We start from the raw sequence: 21,254 nt of genomic DNA, 5'->3' as shown, positions 1-21,254 counted from the left end.
TTGGGGCCTCCTTCCCAGCACATTTTCTCAGACTGGGACCCCATGACCACTCCTCAGTGGAAAGATAATTTTTTCCAGTTTTTAGATTTGATCTGATCTTTTATGCCTTTTACTGTGTGTGTTTTAACTTCCTTGTTTTATAGTTTGACTCCCATTACTGGATCCATCCACTTTTAGCAGACCCTCTTTCTTCTGCGAGTAACTTTGTAATTGCAGGACTGAGGATCTTGCCGTTTGGTCCCATAAACTCTTTCTATTAATCAATCTCAAAATTTGTCTGGGAAAAATGCTAAAACTTGTGTAGAAATCAGGGAATTTCACTTGGGGAAACTTGTGGCAACCCTGATTCTACCTTAACATCGGCATCTGGTAGTCCCACAAATAAAAGTGACCACTGGGGTGATACGACCTCCTCTTAATGGGTCTGGCAGCACTGTCTGTGGAAGTCACTCAATACATCCAACTAGAACGACGACGTCTATCAATGACGGGCTCCCTTTCGAGCTCCCTCTCCCCAGAATTCTACCGACAGGAGACCCGACACCAGCTGGTGGCTGAATGTGCCGTGGACTGTGGGTCCCAAGTCTGCTTGCTCTTCTTCTGTTCCTACATGCACAACAGATAAACTCTTACAAGAGTTTTGGCTGCAAAGAGTTGTGACTTTGAACTAGAGCCCATTGATGTTGTTCCACCTTGTAGCAGTTCCACGTGCTTTTATTTTCTTCGCTTGTTGTCCTCGGTGTCGACGTACTGCGTTGCTACACTGGCTGAAAAATGGGGTTGCTAATTTGGACACTGACTACAGTGAATAATGTAGCCGACAGACGCACAGTTGCCTTTCACAGTCTTTTACTATCACTTTTCACAACACCCCAATAATACACAGTTATGTGGCCAGTGCACTATTGTTTAACTTTCCATAAGCCCCATTAATAGTTGGCAGGTGAACCTCTACATACTGCTACAATAGTTTACTGTTGAACATCTATGAGCAGTAAAAACATGACCACAAAGTTCGCAGTTCTCTTCACTGTTAAGACAGTCGTTGTTGTCGTTCTAACCGACACAGGTTCCTCGTCTGAAACTCGGCCGTGAAACTACACGTTGTTTAAAGTTACATTTTCAGAAATTACAATTAAAACTTAACTCATTAAATTAACTGAATGCGTCGAAAAATTCCGTGTTTTTAACAGTTCTTCTACTGCAAGAGTTAGGCTGAATTATTTGTTTAATTAATGAAATTAACAAATATCGTTACACAAACATTACTTTTGACACAACTGAAAATTACTTGGGAATTAATTAAGGGCACGCTTTGCTAACATGTTTTCGAATATAGCCAAATAGATACTTTAAGATTACTTGTATTTCATCTTCCAAATGTTTATAATTAGTACAGAATTTATATTTGTTTATACATCAACAATAGCATGTAAGGTACGAAACAATTACTGATTTCGCCCTATAAAGAAAGTATGAACTAGGAATAGTTGAAATAAATCAGAGGATCAATTACATACATAAAACTAAGTACAGAATTAGATCTTGTGTTATATTCTTTTAAACTAAGGGCCAGCCTTTTTCTTTTATGAAAATTCAGATTATATTCATGTATGTTAATGGCAAATTGTTAAAAGTGAAAAAACGAGTTTAAGGAGGCAGATGGCAAAACAAGAGGGGAATTAAAATTATCCCTACTTGCTTTGTCACAACCTCCACCATTTACAGGAGGTGATTGTGGGGCATGACCTGTCCTCCTATACTCCGATTAGACTTACATTGTGACTGATGTTTCAGATAGTCAGGTGTTAAGTACCAACTCCCAGTCAGTTATTGTTCTTTGTGGAGTGCCACATGCTCGCTTTATTGCCTGTTTTGTTGGTACCTGCAGAGCTGTGTCACATGTGGCTGGCTGCATGCCGGCAACACTGCCCCACATCACTGTAGTCTGTCAATCACAAAGTAGTTTTAATCAGAGTATAGCCTCTTTGTGCCTAACCGAAGCACTCCAATGTGATGATCCACTGGAACTGAAATGAATATTACTGTCAGTTGCCAGAATTACAACTATTAATTTTCTCCTGTTCTACGATCTTTGTTGCCCTTCAAGAAACGCACCTCACTGATGCCCATTTCCCAGCTCTTCAAGCTTACCGCACATTCTGTCAGCACCATACAGATGTCGTCAGTGATCAGATTCACCTTCGTGCCACATTGGAAGCATAGCTGTATGAGTGCAGACAACCGCAGTCATTAACGATTGTAATGTTTATTTACCTCCAGATAAGGCACTTACTTAGCACGTGATGACTACCGTAATCCAGAAACTCCCCACTCCTTTTCCCTTATGTGGAGATTTCAGAGCACATTACTTCCTTTGGGGAAGTACCACTTCTTCTGATAGTGGCCTTCAGATTGACCAGCTTCTTTCCGATCTTGTGCATAATGGTGCACAGCGGCCACTTTCTGATGATTATGTAACTTCCTTGTCACCACCTGACACATCACTTACTATACTGGGCTTTCTGAACAGCCAAATGGCAGTTGTAAACCTGTGCCATTACCTTGGCCGCCTGTCCGTCAGGTTGCAACGATGAGATTGTCGAAGTTGTCTCAGATTCCGATGCAATCATCCTCACTGCTGGAACTGCTGTCCTACTTTCTACGGTCCCACTCCTCCTCCATCTGGCTCCGTGGTGAATTAAGACATTGAAACAAATATTCAGGATCATCTAAGGGCCCTGCAAGATATCAAGCACTATTCTTCACAAACCACTCATCACCTTTGTTAAGGCTCGCCGTCTGATTAAATACAATAAGAAGGAATGCTGGAACCACTACATCTCCTCCTTGAAAACATATGCCTTTCCTTCCAAGATGTAGGCCATGCTCCTTAGTCTGTTAGACCACTAAAGCTCAACAAATGTCCCGGATCTCCTCCTTCAGGGTGATATATATACTGACAAGTCAGTTCTTGCCGAACACTTTGTGACCCATTTTACAACTGTATCGCCCTGTTCTTACCTGGCTGCCTTTCCAGTGCATAAAAAAACAAGATGAAGCCATCCCTCTATCTTTCACCCTGTCATGCAGAAATATGTAGTGCATGTTTCACTGACTGAGGACTGCTTCAGACTCTGGGCATACCACACGATACAGCACCAGGCTCTGATTCAATTTATGATCAGATGAGCCAACATATGATGATACTGTTTTATGTCCTTGCACAGTGGCAAGGACACAGGAAGTTACAGAAGTTTCTGTGTGATATCTGCAAGAGTTATTGCACAGTGGTTAACAGTAGATGACATCTGATATTATAATATTAGAGGCTCTTCCAGGTATAGTCTGAACACGGTGTAGTTCTGTGGCGTGGATGTAGCTGATGCCCGGTGATGCGACTGGTGCTCGGCGAGGCTTGCACTGTTGGTAGCCCAGTGAGCTGACTGCAGCATCGGTTGGCGATGGGAGTGGTACTCTGAGGGATGGCAGCGTCAGTAGGCATCTGGCGATTGAAGCTGCAAGGAGAGGAATGTGACTGGTGCCCAATGAGGCTGGCAGTGTTGGTAGCCCAATGAGCTGGCTGCAGCAGTGGCAGGCGTCAACAGGCAGTGACAACTGCTGGCGAGGCAGCACTCGATCAGCAGCAGCCGCCCGGTAGCCTCGAACTGGACGGGCCACCATTTGGTGTCGTCGTAAGCTGGGAGGAAAGCATTTGACCAGCAGTGCCTCCCAGTACACAGATACGCCAGCAGAGTGTGATGGTGCAGAGCCGATGAACCAGGGACAACATCGGCAGGCATCTGGTAGCGCTGGCTGAACAGTGGCAGCCCCCGAGGTTGCAGCAACTCCGCTGGCCAGTGAGTTGAATGATGAGGCTCTGACTGATGGGCCACAAGCGGCCGGCATAATTGCCCAGGCAGAGCAACTGACTGCCTGCTGGTGGCCTTGTCACAGCCTATAAAGGCAGACAGATTGATATGAAGACGATCACATGGCTGATCACAGTGTCATTCTACATCTACATCTACATCTACATCCATACTCCGCAAGCCACCTGGCGGTGTGTGGTGTAGGGTACCTTGAGTACCTCTATCGGTTCTCCCTTCTATTCCAGTCTCGTATTGTTTGTGGAAAGAAGGATTGTCAGTATGCTTCTGTGTGGGCTCTAATATCTCTGATTTTATCCTCATGGTCTCTTAGCGAGATATACGTAGGAGGGAGCAATATACTGCTTGACTCTTCGGTGAAGGTATGTTCTCGAAACTTCAACAAAAGCCCGTACCGAGCAACTGAGCGTCTCTGCTGCAGAGTCTTCCACTGGAGTTTATCTATCATCTCGGTAACACTTTCGCGATTACTAAATGATCCTGTAACAAAACGCGCTGCTCTCCGTTGGATCTTCTCTATCTCTTCTATCAACCCTATCTGGTACAGATCTCACACTGCTGAGCAGTATTCGAGCAGTGGGCGAACAAGGGTACTGTAACCTACTTCCTTTGTTTTCCGATTGCATTTCTTTAGGATTCTTCCAATGAATCTCAGTCTAGCATCTGCTTTACTGACGATTAACTTCATATGATAATTCCATTTTAAATCACTCCTAATGCGTACTCCCAGATAATTTATGGAATTAACTGCTTCCAGTTGCTGACCTGCTATTTTGTAGCTAAATGATAAGGGATCTATCTTTCTATGTATTCGCAGCACATTACACTTGTCTACATTGAGATTCAATTGCCATTCCCTGCACCATGCGTCAATTCGCTGCAGATCCTCCTGCATTTCAGTACAATTTTCCATTGTTAAAACCTCTCGACGGACGTTGTGGCCACAGATGGCTCTAGATATGTGGTCGCAGTGAGAAAGTAGTTCAGAGATCATAGCACCACTATAGAGTATGTGTGCACAGCATGGGGGGATGGGGAGGAGGGGGGGGGGGGGGATGGCCCCTGTGATGAGGAAATGCCTACAGCCCGGCCACTAGGCAACTCGCGCAGGACGCAAGGGTTTGCTTGTCGATATAGTGGTCCAGTGAGGGGCTGGCTACAATACTCCTTCCTCCTTAGGCAGAGATGGTGGCATAAAATTGGCTGAAAGAAAAATAACAAAGAGTCAAAGGCCTTGGGCAGAGGGCACAGAGGAGTGCCAAAATGTGACGAAAGGGCAGAACAGGCTAGAAGAGCATCAGTGCCTGCAGGGAGTGAAGGTTTAACTAACGGGGGACGCGGCGGGATCCAAGAAACATATGGTATGCGGAAAACACGCAAAACAAAAAGGGATGGCCATGAACGAGTCCCAAAGCAACAAAAAATACATCAACAGGTGTATCATGGACAAAAGAGTAAGGTAAGGGCAACATCGAGAGTAGCACTACTGAAAAGAGAGGTAGTATAATGTCCAGGCACCCAGAAAAGAGGTGATGGCTGGAAACACAATGCACTCAGCAGGGCAGCCAATGGGTGTGAGGTGTGGAATTTCCAAAGACACAGAGAAGGCATAGATGAGCTCCAGAAGGACTGATGGGCGTCCAACGACAGGAAATGGTGAGACAAGTTATCAGTGGGCAACGGGAAGAATGCTGACAGCCCGAAGAAGCATTGAAGGGTTGGCAGTAGCCAGTGGGTGACATAACCCCAACATTGATGGGTGCCACACACACGAAGGTACCAGCAGAACATCAGCACAGCAGCAAGTGTGCAAAAGGTCACTGGGGGCTCAGCTTTATGCTGAGAGGTCGATGCTGCTTCAAGTGGGATGCTGATAGCGCAGCCAAGACACTGGAACATGTGCAGGAATGCATTGCCAGTTGTTGACTGCAGGTGGACAATCTACCAGGGTTGACCTCAGGATCCTAGCACCTCTGCAGCACTTGCTGAGATGGCCAATGGGAGCAAGACTTTTCCAGTGTGGTGGGCTTCGGCAGTTGAGGGGATCGTAGGTTGACCCATAGCAGCCGCCGATGGGATGACTGGGTCTCTGGAAGCTGCTGGCATGGCCAGGACTCAAGTAGGACAAGGCACAATTTACGGTGACCAGCGATGGGACTGCCATGTCACTTGAACAACGGATGTTGGTAGCCCATGATAGCAAGATTCCACCCATGGCAACAGTCAGAGGGACAGTGGGCATTGGGTTTGAGCTGGGCAGTGGTGGCAAGTGAGGCAAGGCGTGTGAAATCAGAGTCAACAGCCGCATCTGCAACCAGTGCACTGTGGTGTCCGTGGAACACCTCATCGCCACCTTTTATGCAGCAGGTGAGATGAGGTGCATATATCTGTTTGATGCAGTTTTTATGTCCTTGCACAGTGGAGTGGCAATGGCTTAGGATGTAACAACTGATCACGGATGATAAATGCAAGAGGTTATTGTACATTGGTTAACAATACGTAAGTCTGATAGTTTCATATCAGAGGCTCATCAAGGAGGAGTCTAGATCCAGCATGGTGCTGTGACGTGGACTTACATGGCACTCAGTGATGCCGTGTAGAATGTGGCAGGCACCCAGTGTTTGACACTGTGGGCAGAGGGTACGCAAGTGATGTCCGGTGAGGCTGGCAGCATTGGTAGCCCAATGAGCCAGCAGCAGTGTCAGTTTGCAACGGTGGTGTCAGTATTGCAATGAAAGGGGTTTGACTGGTGCCGAGTGAGGCTGACACTGTCAATGACCTATTGAGCTTGCTACAGCAGTGGCAGGCATCGACAGGCAGTGACAACTGCTACCAAAGCAGTGCTTAATCATCAGTGGCCACATGGATTCAGTGGGGCCACTGGGCCAGCTGTGTGTGTCAGTAGCACCTGGGAGGAAGGAGTATGACCAGCAACATGAAATGTGATCTGTTGTGGATTGGCAGGAGCCAACCCACGGGGTTTGGAGGAAGCCGAAAGGCACGCGTTTAAGCTCACGCAGGCTGGCGAGAGGTCTGGAATAGGACAAGGTAGTTAGACTAGAAAAAAAGGATGTAACTGGTGGAATACTTAACTTTAATCCATTAATGTTGAACGTAGCTCTTGTCTGTACATTCTTTACAATATCAATAGCAACTGATAATGGCGCCTTGCTAGGTCGTAGCAAATGACGTAGCTGAAGGCTGTGCTAACTATCGTCTCGGCAAATGAGAACGTATTTTGTCAGTGAACCACCGCTAGCAAAGTCGGTTGTACAACTGGGGCGAGTGCTAGGAAATCTCTCTAGACCTGCCGTGTGGCAGCGCTCGGTCTGCAGTCACCGATAGTGGCGACACGCGGGTCCGACGTATACTAACGGACCGCGGCCGATTTAAAGGCTACCACCTGGCAAGTGTAGTGACTGGCGGTGACACCACATGATCGATGGTGCCGACGGAGTTCCCTAGTGCAGAGCCGATGAACCAGGGACAACGTCAGCAGGCGTTGGGGACCGATAAGTGCGATGGCTTGACAGGTGGTGGCCCCTGAGGATGTGGTGGCAATACCCAGGGCCATCAAGATGGACGATGAGGCTCTCACTGATGGGCAGCAAGTGGCTGGCATAATTGCCCAGAGCAGATGAACTGACTACCTGCTCGTGTCCTTGTCTCATCCTATAAAGGCTGGCGAATAAATATGAGCATAATCACATGACTGATCACAGTGCCATTATGAATAGTGGGTGTGCAGATGTGTCTAGCCACGTGACTGCAGACGAAGACAGTAGTTTGAGATCACAGCACCACTATAGGTAGTGTGTGCACAGCATAGCGGGAAACAGGCATCTCTGATGAGGAAATGCCTACAGTCCAGCCACAAGACAACCTGCGGGATACATTGGTAATGATGGTGGTCATAATGGCCCAGTGAGGGGCTGGCTACATTATACTGAAATACTCAATCTAGTCAGTGTCTTCAACTGGATGTGGCTAGTAGGTGTTTTACAATCGAAGTGGTGAGATAGTATCATTGTCCCAGTCCTTAAACAAGGCAAACACCCATTGTCCATCAACAGCTACCAACTCTTTTGCGTCACAACTGTCCTCAGAACACTGCTTGAAAGGATGGTAGCCCATCAACTATGCTGGTGCTCAAATCGTGGGGCCTTTTGTCCTCCTATCATTGTTGTTTCTGGGAGGGGTGATCCACAGCCAACCGTCTATTTAGGTTGGGAACAGCATTCCGACAAGCTTTTTCTTTATCCTCCATGATTGGGCCCTTTGAGGCTCCCTACCAATATTTATTCACCAGTTTTTATACCACCAGTTGCACTGTGATCGAGTTGGTACTTACTGAGCTCTCCACAGGTCCAACAGAACAGCATAGCACTTGACCCTGTCCCGAGTGTCACACACTCCTCATCTCCATCGGTGAGCGTGCGACCTCTGTCGGGCTGCTCGTATCTCCTGCACTGTATGTCAATGGCTTTTGCATTTGGTACAGCTCCCAATCTGTAACTTTGGCTGAATGCCTGCCCCAAGATGTCTCTGAAGGAACTCTGCTTGGACCCTTTTGCATGGCTTCCATTTCTCTCCTGCAAGAATGTAAGTCTTTTCTGTCATCGTACCACTGCCCATCCTGAGCCAGAATTCTTTTTGAATGCCTAGGACTTGTGTGTTGTTTCACAGTTAAGAGTTATTGGTACCACACTTTGGTAAGAAGCTGACATGGCTGCCCCTAATTCATCCACGAAAGACTATTTGCATGCAAAACCTTAATGCTGCCTGCTTCATTGCCCACACCTTTTGGGATGTGGCTGGTGTTACTCTGTATATTTACCAGGCCCTGGTCTCACCCTGAATAGGCTATAGTTGCCATATCTGTAGGTCACTGGTATCTTCAGCTTTCAAATTTTTGTAGCTAATCGTCATAGTGGAATATGGTTGTCCAGTGGTGCTTTACGGACAAGTCATACAGACAGGCGAAGTGGAGATATTCCATCTTTAGTTCCTATTTTACCAACTCTCACTCGTGTACACAATCGCATCTGACAATTTCCTAATAATGTAGCATATCAAATTTCTTCTGGTTAAAAGGGTATTTGAACACACACCCCCACCCGCATCTGCCCTCAGGTGGATTACCATTTGGAATGCCCTCTGATGGAACCTCCGCCTAACCTCTTTAGAATGTGATCCTTGTGTTTTCTCACAACCCTTCTGCCCTCTCTCTGGTTAGTACCTGGATTAACGAATTAGAACTGATCTATTTCAAGGGCTTAAAGTTACTGTTGCCCCATTCACCTTTTGGTGTCTGTCCTAGTCAGCTGTTCAGGAGTAGCAGGGTACTACTGTGATTTTTATTGACAGCTGTAAAACCATGGAAAAGCCAGTATATGCTTTCATGTCTCCTGCTAGTTAGAAACAACGTTTGTTGCTGGAAACATGTTTTACTTTACGGCAGATCTGACAGCCGTTATCAGAGCCAAGTGTTCTGTTAAACAGATCTTTCTTGACCACATTTTATTTGTAGTGACTCATTGAGCAGTCTGCAGGCTTTTGACCAATGTTGTTCTTTTTGATATCTGTTATTCATGACTTTCTCTCTGACCTGAGTCATACTGCCTGCACAGTTGTCGTTCTCTGGGTCCTAAATCATTTGTGTTTCCCAGGGAACAAACTGTGAATTGACTGACTTGTTTGTCTAGACAAGCGATTACTTTCCTAACATTTACTTTGATGAACCCAGGCGTAGATTTGCAGGTGCAAATAAGACCTCTTCCCACTTGGAGATGGGATAACATCTGGTGGACTATTGCCCCATCTAATAAATCAGGAAGATTACTGCTACAGGCCACTCCACTTTCCCTTCCTGCAGGTAGAAATCCATGGTTCTATGCCTTTGCATCAGTCACACTAAATTAACACACAGTTTTATGTTATTTAATGAGCCACTCCCACATTCTTGTTGCAGAACCTTACAGACAATAGCTAACAACGTGGTGTAAAGCCCCCTCCTCCTGGCTCCATGCTAAGCATCATCTTCCAGGTTCTTTACCTCTGACATCGACAGACAACTCATGGAGAGTGGAACTGGTTTTCCAAAATATTCTCAGCTATAATGTTTTAAACTAGTTTTGGTGTGAGCGCATGGTAGTTGGGTTTTGGGGTTTTTCCTACCACATGCTGGTCTAATTGAGGTGGATTGGTTCTATGGAGAGGTTGAAAATTTATTTAGATCTGAAACTCCTTAACCTTTGTCTTTTTTCTTGCCTTACGACAAAAATGTGGACAGTATTATTTTCCCACTCAAGCTAACGTTTTTCCATATTTGTTGGAGAATTATCATTGTGTAAGGTATAGCTAGTCTCTTGCCTAGTGTTTCATTTCAGGACCAAACTAATATACCTGTGCCACATATCCATATAAATGTGTACTTTTGTTTCCAAAGTACCTTATTATCCGCAGTTGCCCAGTTTAACTCCATCTTACATTATATGCTTTGAAAACTGTAAGTGCATACAACAGCATGCTTACCAATATGTTCTAAAACACCATGCATAAAAGCGAAATTTTCCCGTGCTCATATTATGGGTTCTGTTGGTGATAAAAATGTATAGTCAAGGGTTTTGAGCAGCTCTTGGGCTCTGGGCCATCCATATATCCAACAGAAGGATAGTCTTAGTGTTACGATCCTACAGTACAGGGACAAAGTATGAACAGTATACACTTCCTCCTGCGTAGGCAAATATAGAAAATCAGGTGCTTCTTTTTGCATTTGATGTGGGCTTGATGGGACTTATGTATATACCATTAGTTCATGGGTAGTTCCTCAGAAAACCCTAAAAAAAAGGGTTTTTTACTATATTTTTGCTGTCACCAGCAGACCAGAAGTCAACCAAGGATTCCAAGATGGCTATGCATAGCAAATGTGTGTAATGTTTATGATATATTCCTAAGATTCCTGTCTCAAACAACCTTGAAAATTTTGTAGACATCTTTATCAGTTTCTGAGATACAGAGGATCAAAGTTACCATACTTGTGCCTGTAAAATGTGGTGTGGGGCAAAATCATAGTTTATAAAGTGATGTGGCACAGAGAAATATGATGTAAAATGTCTCTGTTATCATCAAAAGGGTCCTGGGAACTCCATGTTGTAGTACTGAAGCACGTGCAAAATTTTTGTGCATGTATAATCCGGTCTGAAGTGTAAAATTAGTTTAGGGTTATTTCAGTTTCATTTAAGTAAAGTATCAAAATTTTACTGGCCTATCAAGTTCTTTCCATATGATTGACATGCCCTATTGTGGCAGTGAAAAGAAGGGAACCAGGGGAAAAAACAGTCCTATCAGAGCACAAAAAAGGTGACTATGCCCTGCTTTATTAAAAAGACTCTGGCTGAAAATTGGGGTTACAGGTGCCTCATTTATACCTTCCTCGGAACCTTTAAAAATTTTTGCAAAAATATTGACATGCGAACATATCACACATTTTTATGCTGAGAGAGGAGGAGACAATGGCAACGGGAAAGAGACAGGGAAGTAATGAATATTACAAGATAGTAGACAGTGGGTGTGGTATAGATAGAATGAGTGAAGGAGACGGTGGCAAAGTGAGAGAAAGAGAGATACACAGTGACAGTGGAACATAGTAGACAGTGAGAGAGAACAGTGTGAGCAAAAGAGTGAAGGAGACAGTGCCATTGCGAGAGGAATAAAGAAAAGGAGAAAGTGGGAGTGGGTGAGAACCAGTGATACCGAGAGACAAAGTCTATGACAGTGATAACAAAGGAGGCAGTAAGAAGAGACAGCAGCAGTGGCAAGAAAGGAAGGAATGAGGTATCAGCAGTAAGAGAGAGTAAGAGGGAGACAGTGATAGTGAGAGGAGACAGTGTTCATAGGGCAGAACAAAGGAGACTGCGACTGTGAGACAAGGGACAGTGACAGTTAGAGAGAAAGAAAGAGATAATGAAAACGAGATGCGCTGAATGAGTGAGTGAGAATGGGAAATTTGGAGTAGATGGGCATGAGAGATTTGCAATGATGGACCAGTGAGTATGAGCAAGTTTCAGCTAGGGCAGTTTGTGGGAGTGAGAAATGAGTTGCATGTTATAAAGAGCGTGGATATGCTCGCATGCCAATATTTTTGGGAAATTTTTAAAGGTGCTGAGGAAGGTAGAATGAGGCAGCTGGTACTCCACTTTTCAGTCAGACATTTTTGTTCTCCGATAGGAGCATTTTTCCACGAGTAAAATAAAATATATTACAAATTCATTGTAATATTAATTTAGAACAAAACATTGTTATATACTGTAGTATACTTTCAGTTTCCCTCACAGATGGAAAAACAAATAAATTACTATGTGAACCCATCTCTGAACAAGCGACATAAAATTGCCATTGAAGCAATATGATGATCTCGATTCCATTCCACTGTACTTAAGAGACCTTCTCTTGCAATTTATAGGTGATTGAGAACACAAGTGAGAAGATTGCAATCTCTTCAAATGAAAAGGGAAACCACCTAGAGTGAATAAGTTCTGTGGGGTAAATACTATATTGCTCCCTCCTTATCCTGTTAAGTTACTTTTAAATTGGACCTCATCAACCAGGCCACCATCTCCCCACTTCCCACCCTTGTACCAAAGTGTTCTAGGTGCATCTAACAAGTGGTTCTTTCCCAACGTTAAATGATATGTGTATAAAGTTCAGTTGAAAATGCTCCTCATATTTCACATTTATGGTTTACTAGTCATTCCACACCCACCACTAAGGATCATTTCCTATCAGGGCTGTCATCAATTAATGTTACTGAGACTCGCCAGTTAGTGTAGCAACTTAAAAAACACATATTTGACACTAATATCAATCATATTTGATTATCTTTGTATGGCACCACCTTCACATCACCTACCCAATTCCTAGTGAAGCTAAGGGTGTCTTACTCCAAAAGTATTTTTTTTCCTAGGTAGTAAGCCATATAAATGCATTTGGTTGAAATTTCCTTTTGCTTACATGTCACTGTTTCTCCAGCCACTGTTTGTGTGTACCAACAACCAAGTAATAGATGTACCAAGTTTAGTTGAAATTATTCCAGTCATTCAAACATAAAAACTGAATACCTTGCACAGCCATCCGGAATTACATTTTTCCTGTTTCTGTTAAATAATTTAATGTGATTACCAAGATGGTTCCTTTGAAAAAACCCACAGCCAGTTTCTTTCCCCTTGGTTCCCCAACCCAAGTTTGTGCTCCATCTCTAATGACCTCATAGTCTGCAAGGCAGAAAACCCAAACTTTTTCTCACTTCTTTACTTCCTCTTTTAATCTTTAGGACTTGGTTGGAAAATGGGTAATAAATAGATTTTAAATGAAAGAAAACAAACCTTTAAGTTTGATACCAGGAGGTGAGGATGCTGAGGGGAAGGGATTAATGAAAGATAAAATCCTGTATGGATAATTTGGACTCTTCCTCCAAACACCAGCACGGGAGAACTTGGTGAGAATTTGCTCTACAAAATATAATTGCCACCCAGCTTAACCCTGTCATCTCCCTCATTATAAACCCCCCCCCCCCCACCCTTTCTGCAATAATTTTCGCTTTTCATCTCTCTTATGTTTTATGGCTGCTTTCTGTTGACCAGTATCACATTTTTGTCTATCTTTATTTGTTAACTACCACTTGCAGCTTCAAAAATTTTCAGGTCTCATGTATTGTTACCTTTGCATTGTAGATTTATCTCTTGTCTTGTCATACTATGTTTCCTCAACCTGGTGGTCCGAATAACTTTTGTTCAGTTCTTCAATAGATTCATTTCCTCCAGCTTGCAGTTTTCTTTTGCCAGGAAAAGAAACCCATGATTTCAAAAGTTCCAGCATCTTCCATTGTAGTAGTTTTTTCTTATTATTATTTGATATTGTAGTTATTACCATAGTTTCCATATTAGTGGACTACCTGTTACTGCTCAGATATCTTCAAAGCCTAATTTCACATGATCTTGTAATGTTGTTATGGTTTTGGAGAGAGAGTGATTTGAGCAAATGTTCATAGTTTGTGTTAATGGTAACTGCAATTAATTTACAGAGCACCTCATCACTGGAGAGTAATTTGGAAGGACTTGCAAGTGTACTGGAGGCAGATTTAGCAACTTTTCGCACCAAGATACTTCGTATACTTACAGATTGTGCTATCAAAATGCCTGAGAAATGTACAATCTACACTACACTGGTGGGATTGCTCAATGCAAAGAATTATAATTTTGGTGGTGAGGTGAGGTTTTTATTTTTATGACTTTTAACCTAATAAAGTTCAAGACTTTTTCGTTGAAACTCTGGTTATGGTATGATAGCTCCACACCATCAAAATCTTGGTTGTGGCTACAAATGACATGTAGCATAACATGAGGTCAAAGTTAGGTTATAAAGTGACAACTTGGTTGTGAGTTGGTGAAATAAATGTCATGGTAACAGATTGATCTGTAACGTAGCCTGATGACCATGTTTACCTAATATAACACTTTCAGAATAAATAACTAAACCTCAAGAGAAATTTAGAAAAGCTTTATGAATAGTAGCCAAATCTCGAGTGATTTTATTCAGACTTAACCTGTTAATAAATTGGTCGGCCGCTGTGGCCGAGTGGTTCTAGGCGCTTCAGTCCAGAACTGCGCTGCTGCTACGGTTGCAGGTTCAAATCCTGCCTCGGGCATGGATGTGTGTGATGTCCTTAGGTTAGTTAGGTTTAAGTAGTTCTAAGTCTGGGGGACTGATGACCTCTGATGTTAAGTTCCATAGTACTTAGAGCCGTTTGAACCATTTGTTGATAAATTGCTAAAAAAAGTTGTGCATCATCCCCTTGATTTGCAGAATTTGTTTTTCTTTCTCAGCACTTTCTTTACCATAGGAAACCACTGCTTGCAGCCACCTGTATAACAATTGTAAAGGTAAACCTTAATTTTCAGTGCAGTTCCATAGATAATGCCTTGTCCAGAAGCATAAGTGGGACAGTGATGATTGTGTTCACTGTTCATTCTGTCAAGATGCCGTAAAGTGTCATTTTAAGCTTTGTCACTTTACACTAAGTATTTCTAAATGAGGCAGAAATATGGAGAATAGGTAAGCATACAGAGTGAAAGATAAATATTTTTGAAAATAAAATACTGCAGAAGATATTTGGACCAATTTATAAGGGAGGAGAAGGCACTGAATATGGAACAGGAGGCTCAGGGAGCTATGTAAAGATTCAAATGTTGTGGAAGCCTAGACAAGGAGACTGAGATGGGCTGGCTACATCTGTAGAAGAGAAGTGTCAGAGAAGAAACCCAGACCAAAAATAAGATGAAGAGACCAGATGGCTGGGGATATTCAGATACTTTTAACTAGGGAAGGACAGAATGCTACAGATGAGGCTATTTACAAGGCCAGAAAGTGACTGTGGTTTGTGGGGCCAAAAGAAAATGAGTAAGTAACAAAGTAAGAGTAAGGATTGTTGCAATAGAAATTTGGCTGCCAAATTGGTGTACACTGTAGTGACCGAATTGGAACATTTCAGCCACTATTGTGAGATACAAAAAGGTGAAAATTTGCCTTATAATGATCCCTCACAGTCAACAACACCAGCTGAGGCCACTACCTGCAAATTATGGTTTTGTAGGCACCCCAAGAAGATTGCAACAGAATTGTGAACTGCCTCTCTGGAGGTAACTGGAAGCATTGTGTACACCCAGACAGTACACAACCATTTCGACATGATCGATTTGTCCTCTAAGCTTCTGTTATAAACAGCAGTACTAACCCCACGGCATCATGATGCGTGAAGATGACGACATAGATTGATGACATAAATTTCTCAACACTGACTGCAGGATTTGTCTGATGCCTGATCTTGATAGAAGGTTCGCGGTGATGGCTTGATACCAATGAGTGTCTTAATCAAGTAGACCCATCAGTTCAAAAGGGAGGTGTGTCGGCCATGTTTTGTTCTGTTATCACATATCTTGCTGTAATTTGAGGGCTGTGCAGTATCAGGACAAGGGCCTCCAAACTATTGTCTAATCCTGCAGGTAACAAAGGAATGACACATTAAGCTACAGGAGAATTACATAACTGCAGTGGAAAGTTAACTGAAATGATAAAGAAGAAAACACACCAGAAGTAGACAGCTGGTGTTCACATGTTCTATGCTAAACGAAAACTTTAGAAAAGGAAATTCAGTGTTAGTTCACTGGACATCTGCGTGATGTTAGTGATACGGACGTACCGTATTTACTCGAATCCAAGCCGCACTTTTTTCCGATTTTTGTAATCCAAAAAACCGCCTGCGGCTTAGAATCGAGTGCAAAGCAAGCGGAAATTCTGAAAAATGTTGGTGGGTGCCGCCACAACTAACTTCTGCCGTCGAATATATGTAGCGCTACACAGGAAAGCTCTGTAGGCAGTAGGCACAAAGATAAATACTGGCACCAAATCCTCTGCGTCAGTAAATAAATTAAAAAAAAGGTGGAAGACGAGTTTTTTTTCTCCGCCCCGAGTTTCGACCACTGCATTTTCATACATTATCCAACGAAGTAAATACAAATTCCGTATTGTTCATCTTCGAATGTAGCAGCATTTCAATGTACTACGAAAATCCGACTGGCAAGACTGTTTGGGATGTTTGTCAATATGGCCAACTCTACGTTCTGAATTTTGTCCTACCTGTGAGAAGAGATGGTTGCTAATAGGAACTTCTATGAATTGTGAATCGCATGCAGTATTCTCTTCACCATAAGAATAATACGAATATAAACATTTTGCCATGTATTCTTTCGTGTTTGCTGCTATCTCATTTAAATCCTGTCTGCCTAATAAACTACGAAACTAGAGTGAGACAACACCAAACGCGGAAGAATATACATATGTCATGTATATATTTGTATTATTCTTATGCCTAATAGTGATACAGTCAGAAATGAAGCACAGCAATTGACTAGATTTTTAAATCTAAGATGACTCTAAGTTCTGTGCAGAATGTAATGTACTAAAGAGGCGCCTGCAAAGATTTTCAAACGGAGAAAAATTGTCGCTAAACTCTCGTTCAGAACATCTTCTATCATACGCAGTGTAAGTAACAACAAATAGCAGTCTCTTGCCATTGTTTCGCTAATGAGACGATTCCTCTCTCTTTTTTTTTTTTTTTTTATTGTAAGCGGCGGTAGTGCGCAAGCCATGCCGCGAGCGGCGACAGGCCGTAAACACGCACTATCAGAATGCGACAAACAATGCATGACACAGTACAGTAATGCATTTTCAGCTTAGAGTGACGTAAACACTTATAACAAAGAAAATGACGCTTTTCAGATCAAAGAAAAATAAGCAATCAATTTAAACTGAAGCACATGAAAAAGGAAGGGTACCCGGATAAATACGGACGGAGCGCCTGACGCATAGCAGTGGCTACCTGGTAAAGCTTAACTGCTAAGGTTATGACTCGAACCAATCCACTGTAGCTGTATCGTCATTCATTCGACCTAAATTGTGTCTCCTGTTACAATGGACCAACTTTGTTTCGATTTGGAGATGCGGCCTAAAACTTTTCTCTCCCCTTGAATTTCGAGTCTCAAATTTCAGGTGCGGCTTAGATTTGGGAAATTTTTTTTTCCTTGATTTTGAGTCTCATTTTTCAGGTGCGGCTTAGATTCGAGTGCATCTTAGATTCGAGTAAATACGGTAGTTTCTGAAAATAGTGTGCCTGACATCACTGACTGTAGAGGACCTTTTATGAGCAGTAAACTATCATTGACTATATAAAGATTTTTATTGTGCCAGTATTGTTAAATAATTCTGTGAATAATTAATGTACTTAGCAATTATTTGTAAATGGCTCATCACAGTGAAATTATATTAGAAAACTGTGTTCAATCACAATGTCACTTTATTTAAATGGTATATATCATAGACATTACATGGAACATATATGGTAATATGTGTTATGTCAGACTTACATACTGTACTTTCTATCCTCAGTTTGTAGATTACATGGTACGCAACCTGAAGGATTCACTGAAAAGTTGTCGGTGGGATGCGGCACGGTATTCATTACGCTTCTTAGCAGACCTTGTGAATTGCCATGTAATTTCTGCAGGATCTTTAATGCAGCTACTTGACAACATGGTTGATGCTGCTAAGGAAGATGGTGTCCCACAGGTAAATTCTGTACTGTGTTACTTTTATAAAATTCAGTTATTTATCCTGATTATGGTTTAATTTTGCACATAAGTTTTTCAGCACAAGAGAGACTTCTTTAAGGTTTATTGACTGTATTGTAGAACAACTTACGTACCAGAAGTTGAGTCCGAAAGAGTCGTGCACTTGGTGCAAACATGTATGTTGAGATTCTGGAGTTACTGATTTCTTCATTGCAGGCACGCGAATAGTAAGAAAATGAAATACAAAATTCCTACAGTTTTGAGGCCACACCTTTAGCTTCAGAACAAAGCCACACATCAGAGGAATGGTTATTTGCTTCTGTACCAGTATGTGTGTTTTGGAACTTCATAATTTTTTGTTCTACCCTGTGACTTTTTCAGTAACTCTACACATGATGATGAATATACAATATACAATTTTCAGCTTATGTTCAAACTACAGGAGCTTCTTACTGTGTTTTTAAAATTTTTTTGCAAGACTATGATGCATGTTACCTGGCCTTAAAAAAATCCTGTCTACAAATCTTAATTTTTTCTGTTGTAGATTTAAAGAATAACAATAATGGAAATTCATGAGTGGAACAATATGTAAAACAAGGGGAAGATAATTGCTCACCTATAGCAGACTGATGTGTGGAGCATAGATATACTTAACAGAAAGCAGCATTCATACTAGCTTTCAATCCCGTGCTCCTTTTTCTAATAAAAGTACATACATTGATGCACACTGACACTCAAAAACACATTCTAGTGTCCATGGCCAGCTCCATGGGAGTGCGTGTTGTGGTGTCTGTGTGGTTGTGCGTGTGAATGTGTGTACTTTGACTAGAAACAGAGCAAGAGCTCAAAAGCTGGTCGAAATCCTGTTTTCTGTTATGTGTTTCTATGCTCCATAACTCAGGCCACTATAGGCAAGTGGTTTCTTTTCCTTATTTTAGATTTAAAAGTATTACATTTGCATTCTGCATATATTTGGTTGTGATTGTTCACCTGAAGCTGCTCATTGTTCAATAATATAAGAAAAAAAAAAACCTCGATTAAGCAATCATGAAGCTGTCCAGTGTTCAATAATATAAAAAAAAGACCTTGATGAAGCAATTGTAAAAAAATACCTGCACACTGTGATGATAACGCACAGAGAATTAGGTCACACACACAAAAGTATTAATGAAAAAAAGAGCAAGAAAGGAGAACAAAAAGGTGAGCATCCGAAGAATGGGTACCCAACACATTCTAATGACACATTTGTTGTAATACTCACTGTATGTTTGCAGATCACATTACATAGGAAGACTACCACCCAAATAATTCTTTCTCCGTGTAATTTGCTGGTGTGATGCTGTCAGCAGAAGTTTTACTAGGAAAACCTTACACGTCCTCCATACAGTCCTGATCATTCCCCATCCGATTTTCATATTTTTACAGCCCTGAACAAAGACAAGCGTGGCCATTGATTTGCTTCGGACAAAGACGTACGTGCGTGGATATAATCATGGTTCCATAGGCAACCACAAAATATTTTTCCATGAAGGCATTGATCTTCTTGTCTCACAGTGGGATAAATGTATTAACAGTTATGGTAATCACTTTTGAAATGATAAACATTATACTTATTTTTTTCTATCTGTCTCATTTTCATTTGACTGCTCTTTATATATTTATAGCAGTGTACCATTACACCTGTGTATGTAACATCATAATGGGTTGTTAAAGTATCCATAAAGCTGTCTGAAATATTTACTGCATTGATTATTTAATTTTTGAAAAGTTTTGTGACTTCAATTCTACTCCTTTCTCTTTGTCTGCAGGTGAGGAAGGATTGGTATGTGTTTGCTGTATTGTCGACACTGCCGTGGGTTGGACGGGAGTTATATGAAAAGAAAGAACAGTCACTAGAACATCTTCTAATTTCCATTGAAGTATTTCTTGGAAAGAGAAGCAAAAAGCATCATGGTGCCCTTAGAGTGTGGGCTCTTGATCACCCTCATCCACAAGAGGAGGTAAGTACTTGTAGTTTCTATATAGATGCTAGATCCATTCCAAATAACTTTCCTGACAGTTAAACAAGTTGGTGACAGAGTTGTGAGTCTACTTTCCTTATGATTAGGGACTGGAAAAATTCGCTTGTTGTGATAAATGCGAAATAGATGCGAATTCTGCCTCAAAATGCAGAAACACAAAATTACTAAACAAAGTCATTTCATAGTGAATTGTATCCAGATTAACTATTTTATCACAAATAGTTTGATATTTTTTGCATATAAATATTAAAAGTGTAACCAATTTTCAGTCACTGGTATTGTAAGTCATCTGGCAAAGCCCAAAGTGTAAAGATAATGTCCATTAAGAACCTGTCTTCAAGATAAAAAGTGTACGAACCCAAAAACATCAATGCACTCAATGCTCTAGTCCCATGCCAATTGTGGGCAGATGAATGGTCCATTTAAGATACATGCTGCGTAATGCAATGTAGTACTCAGCCTTGGGACCTCACATTTTATAACAAAGAAAAGCATATTTTTGTTTGTTAGCTAAAGCTCAAAAGATGGGGTAATGCGGGCACTTTTAACATGGTGAATTTTTTGAAGTGTGGTTGCATTGATTACTGCTAGAGGTCCGGCGTGAATACTCGGCGAACCACAACAAGCAATTGCATGGTAACTGTCCCTGAAAGCTTTGTGTTGTGCATTGATTGTTGTTTTCTTATTCTGAAATAAGCGAAGCGACTAATCCTGGTCCATAACAGATTTAAATTACAACCCTTACAACACCAGAAGAGATCAGCGATCCCTGTGAAAATATGCCAGTTGTGCTGTAGGCTGCAGCCCTGCAAAAGGAAGGTGAGGCTTGGTTAAGCTCACTAGCCCTCTCCCCTTTGACTGAAGTTTGCTTATGCTTGCAGCCATCTGCCACTCTAGCCTCTGCAGTAGAGTGATTGGAAAACAACATCTGTAGCAATAAAGGTTTCTCAGGCTTTCAGCCGCATCAAGTGGTTTAAAATCCATGAGCTTTCGGCCGAGTACTCCTCGGCCATTGTCAAGTGGTGACTGTCTTCTGGTTGCTGCTGCCATCCTTATATAGCCGCGCTTCCTTCATATGGTGCCGGAGTGGGTACCAGTGACGTCACGGAAGGCAGTGCAGCTATATAAGGACAGCAGCAGCAACCAGAAAACAGCCACCA

General features: G+C 42.1%; 1 protein-coding gene across 1 annotated transcript in view; it reads left to right on the top strand.

Moving 5' to 3' along the window:
- The window catches only part of LOC126199332 (nuclear cap-binding protein subunit 1), a 204,867-nt gene that overhangs the window by 24,975 nt on the left and 158,638 nt on the right, over positions 1-21,254 (top strand). The window contains exons 3-5 of the mRNA XM_049936182.1: positions 13,972-14,157; positions 17,892-18,071; positions 19,882-20,073. Of these exons, the coding sequence (XP_049792139.1) occupies positions 13,972-14,157; positions 17,892-18,071; positions 19,882-20,073 (558 nt within the window). The remainder of the gene's footprint in view (positions 1-13,971; positions 14,158-17,891; positions 18,072-19,881; positions 20,074-21,254) is intronic.

This window comes from Schistocerca nitens, chromosome 8 (assembly GCF_023898315.1).
Source record: "Schistocerca nitens isolate TAMUIC-IGC-003100 chromosome 8, iqSchNite1.1, whole genome shotgun sequence".
Taxonomy (NCBI): Eukaryota; Metazoa; Arthropoda; class Insecta; order Orthoptera; family Acrididae; genus Schistocerca; species Schistocerca nitens.
This window is presented reverse-complemented; position numbering and strand designations above follow the sequence as displayed.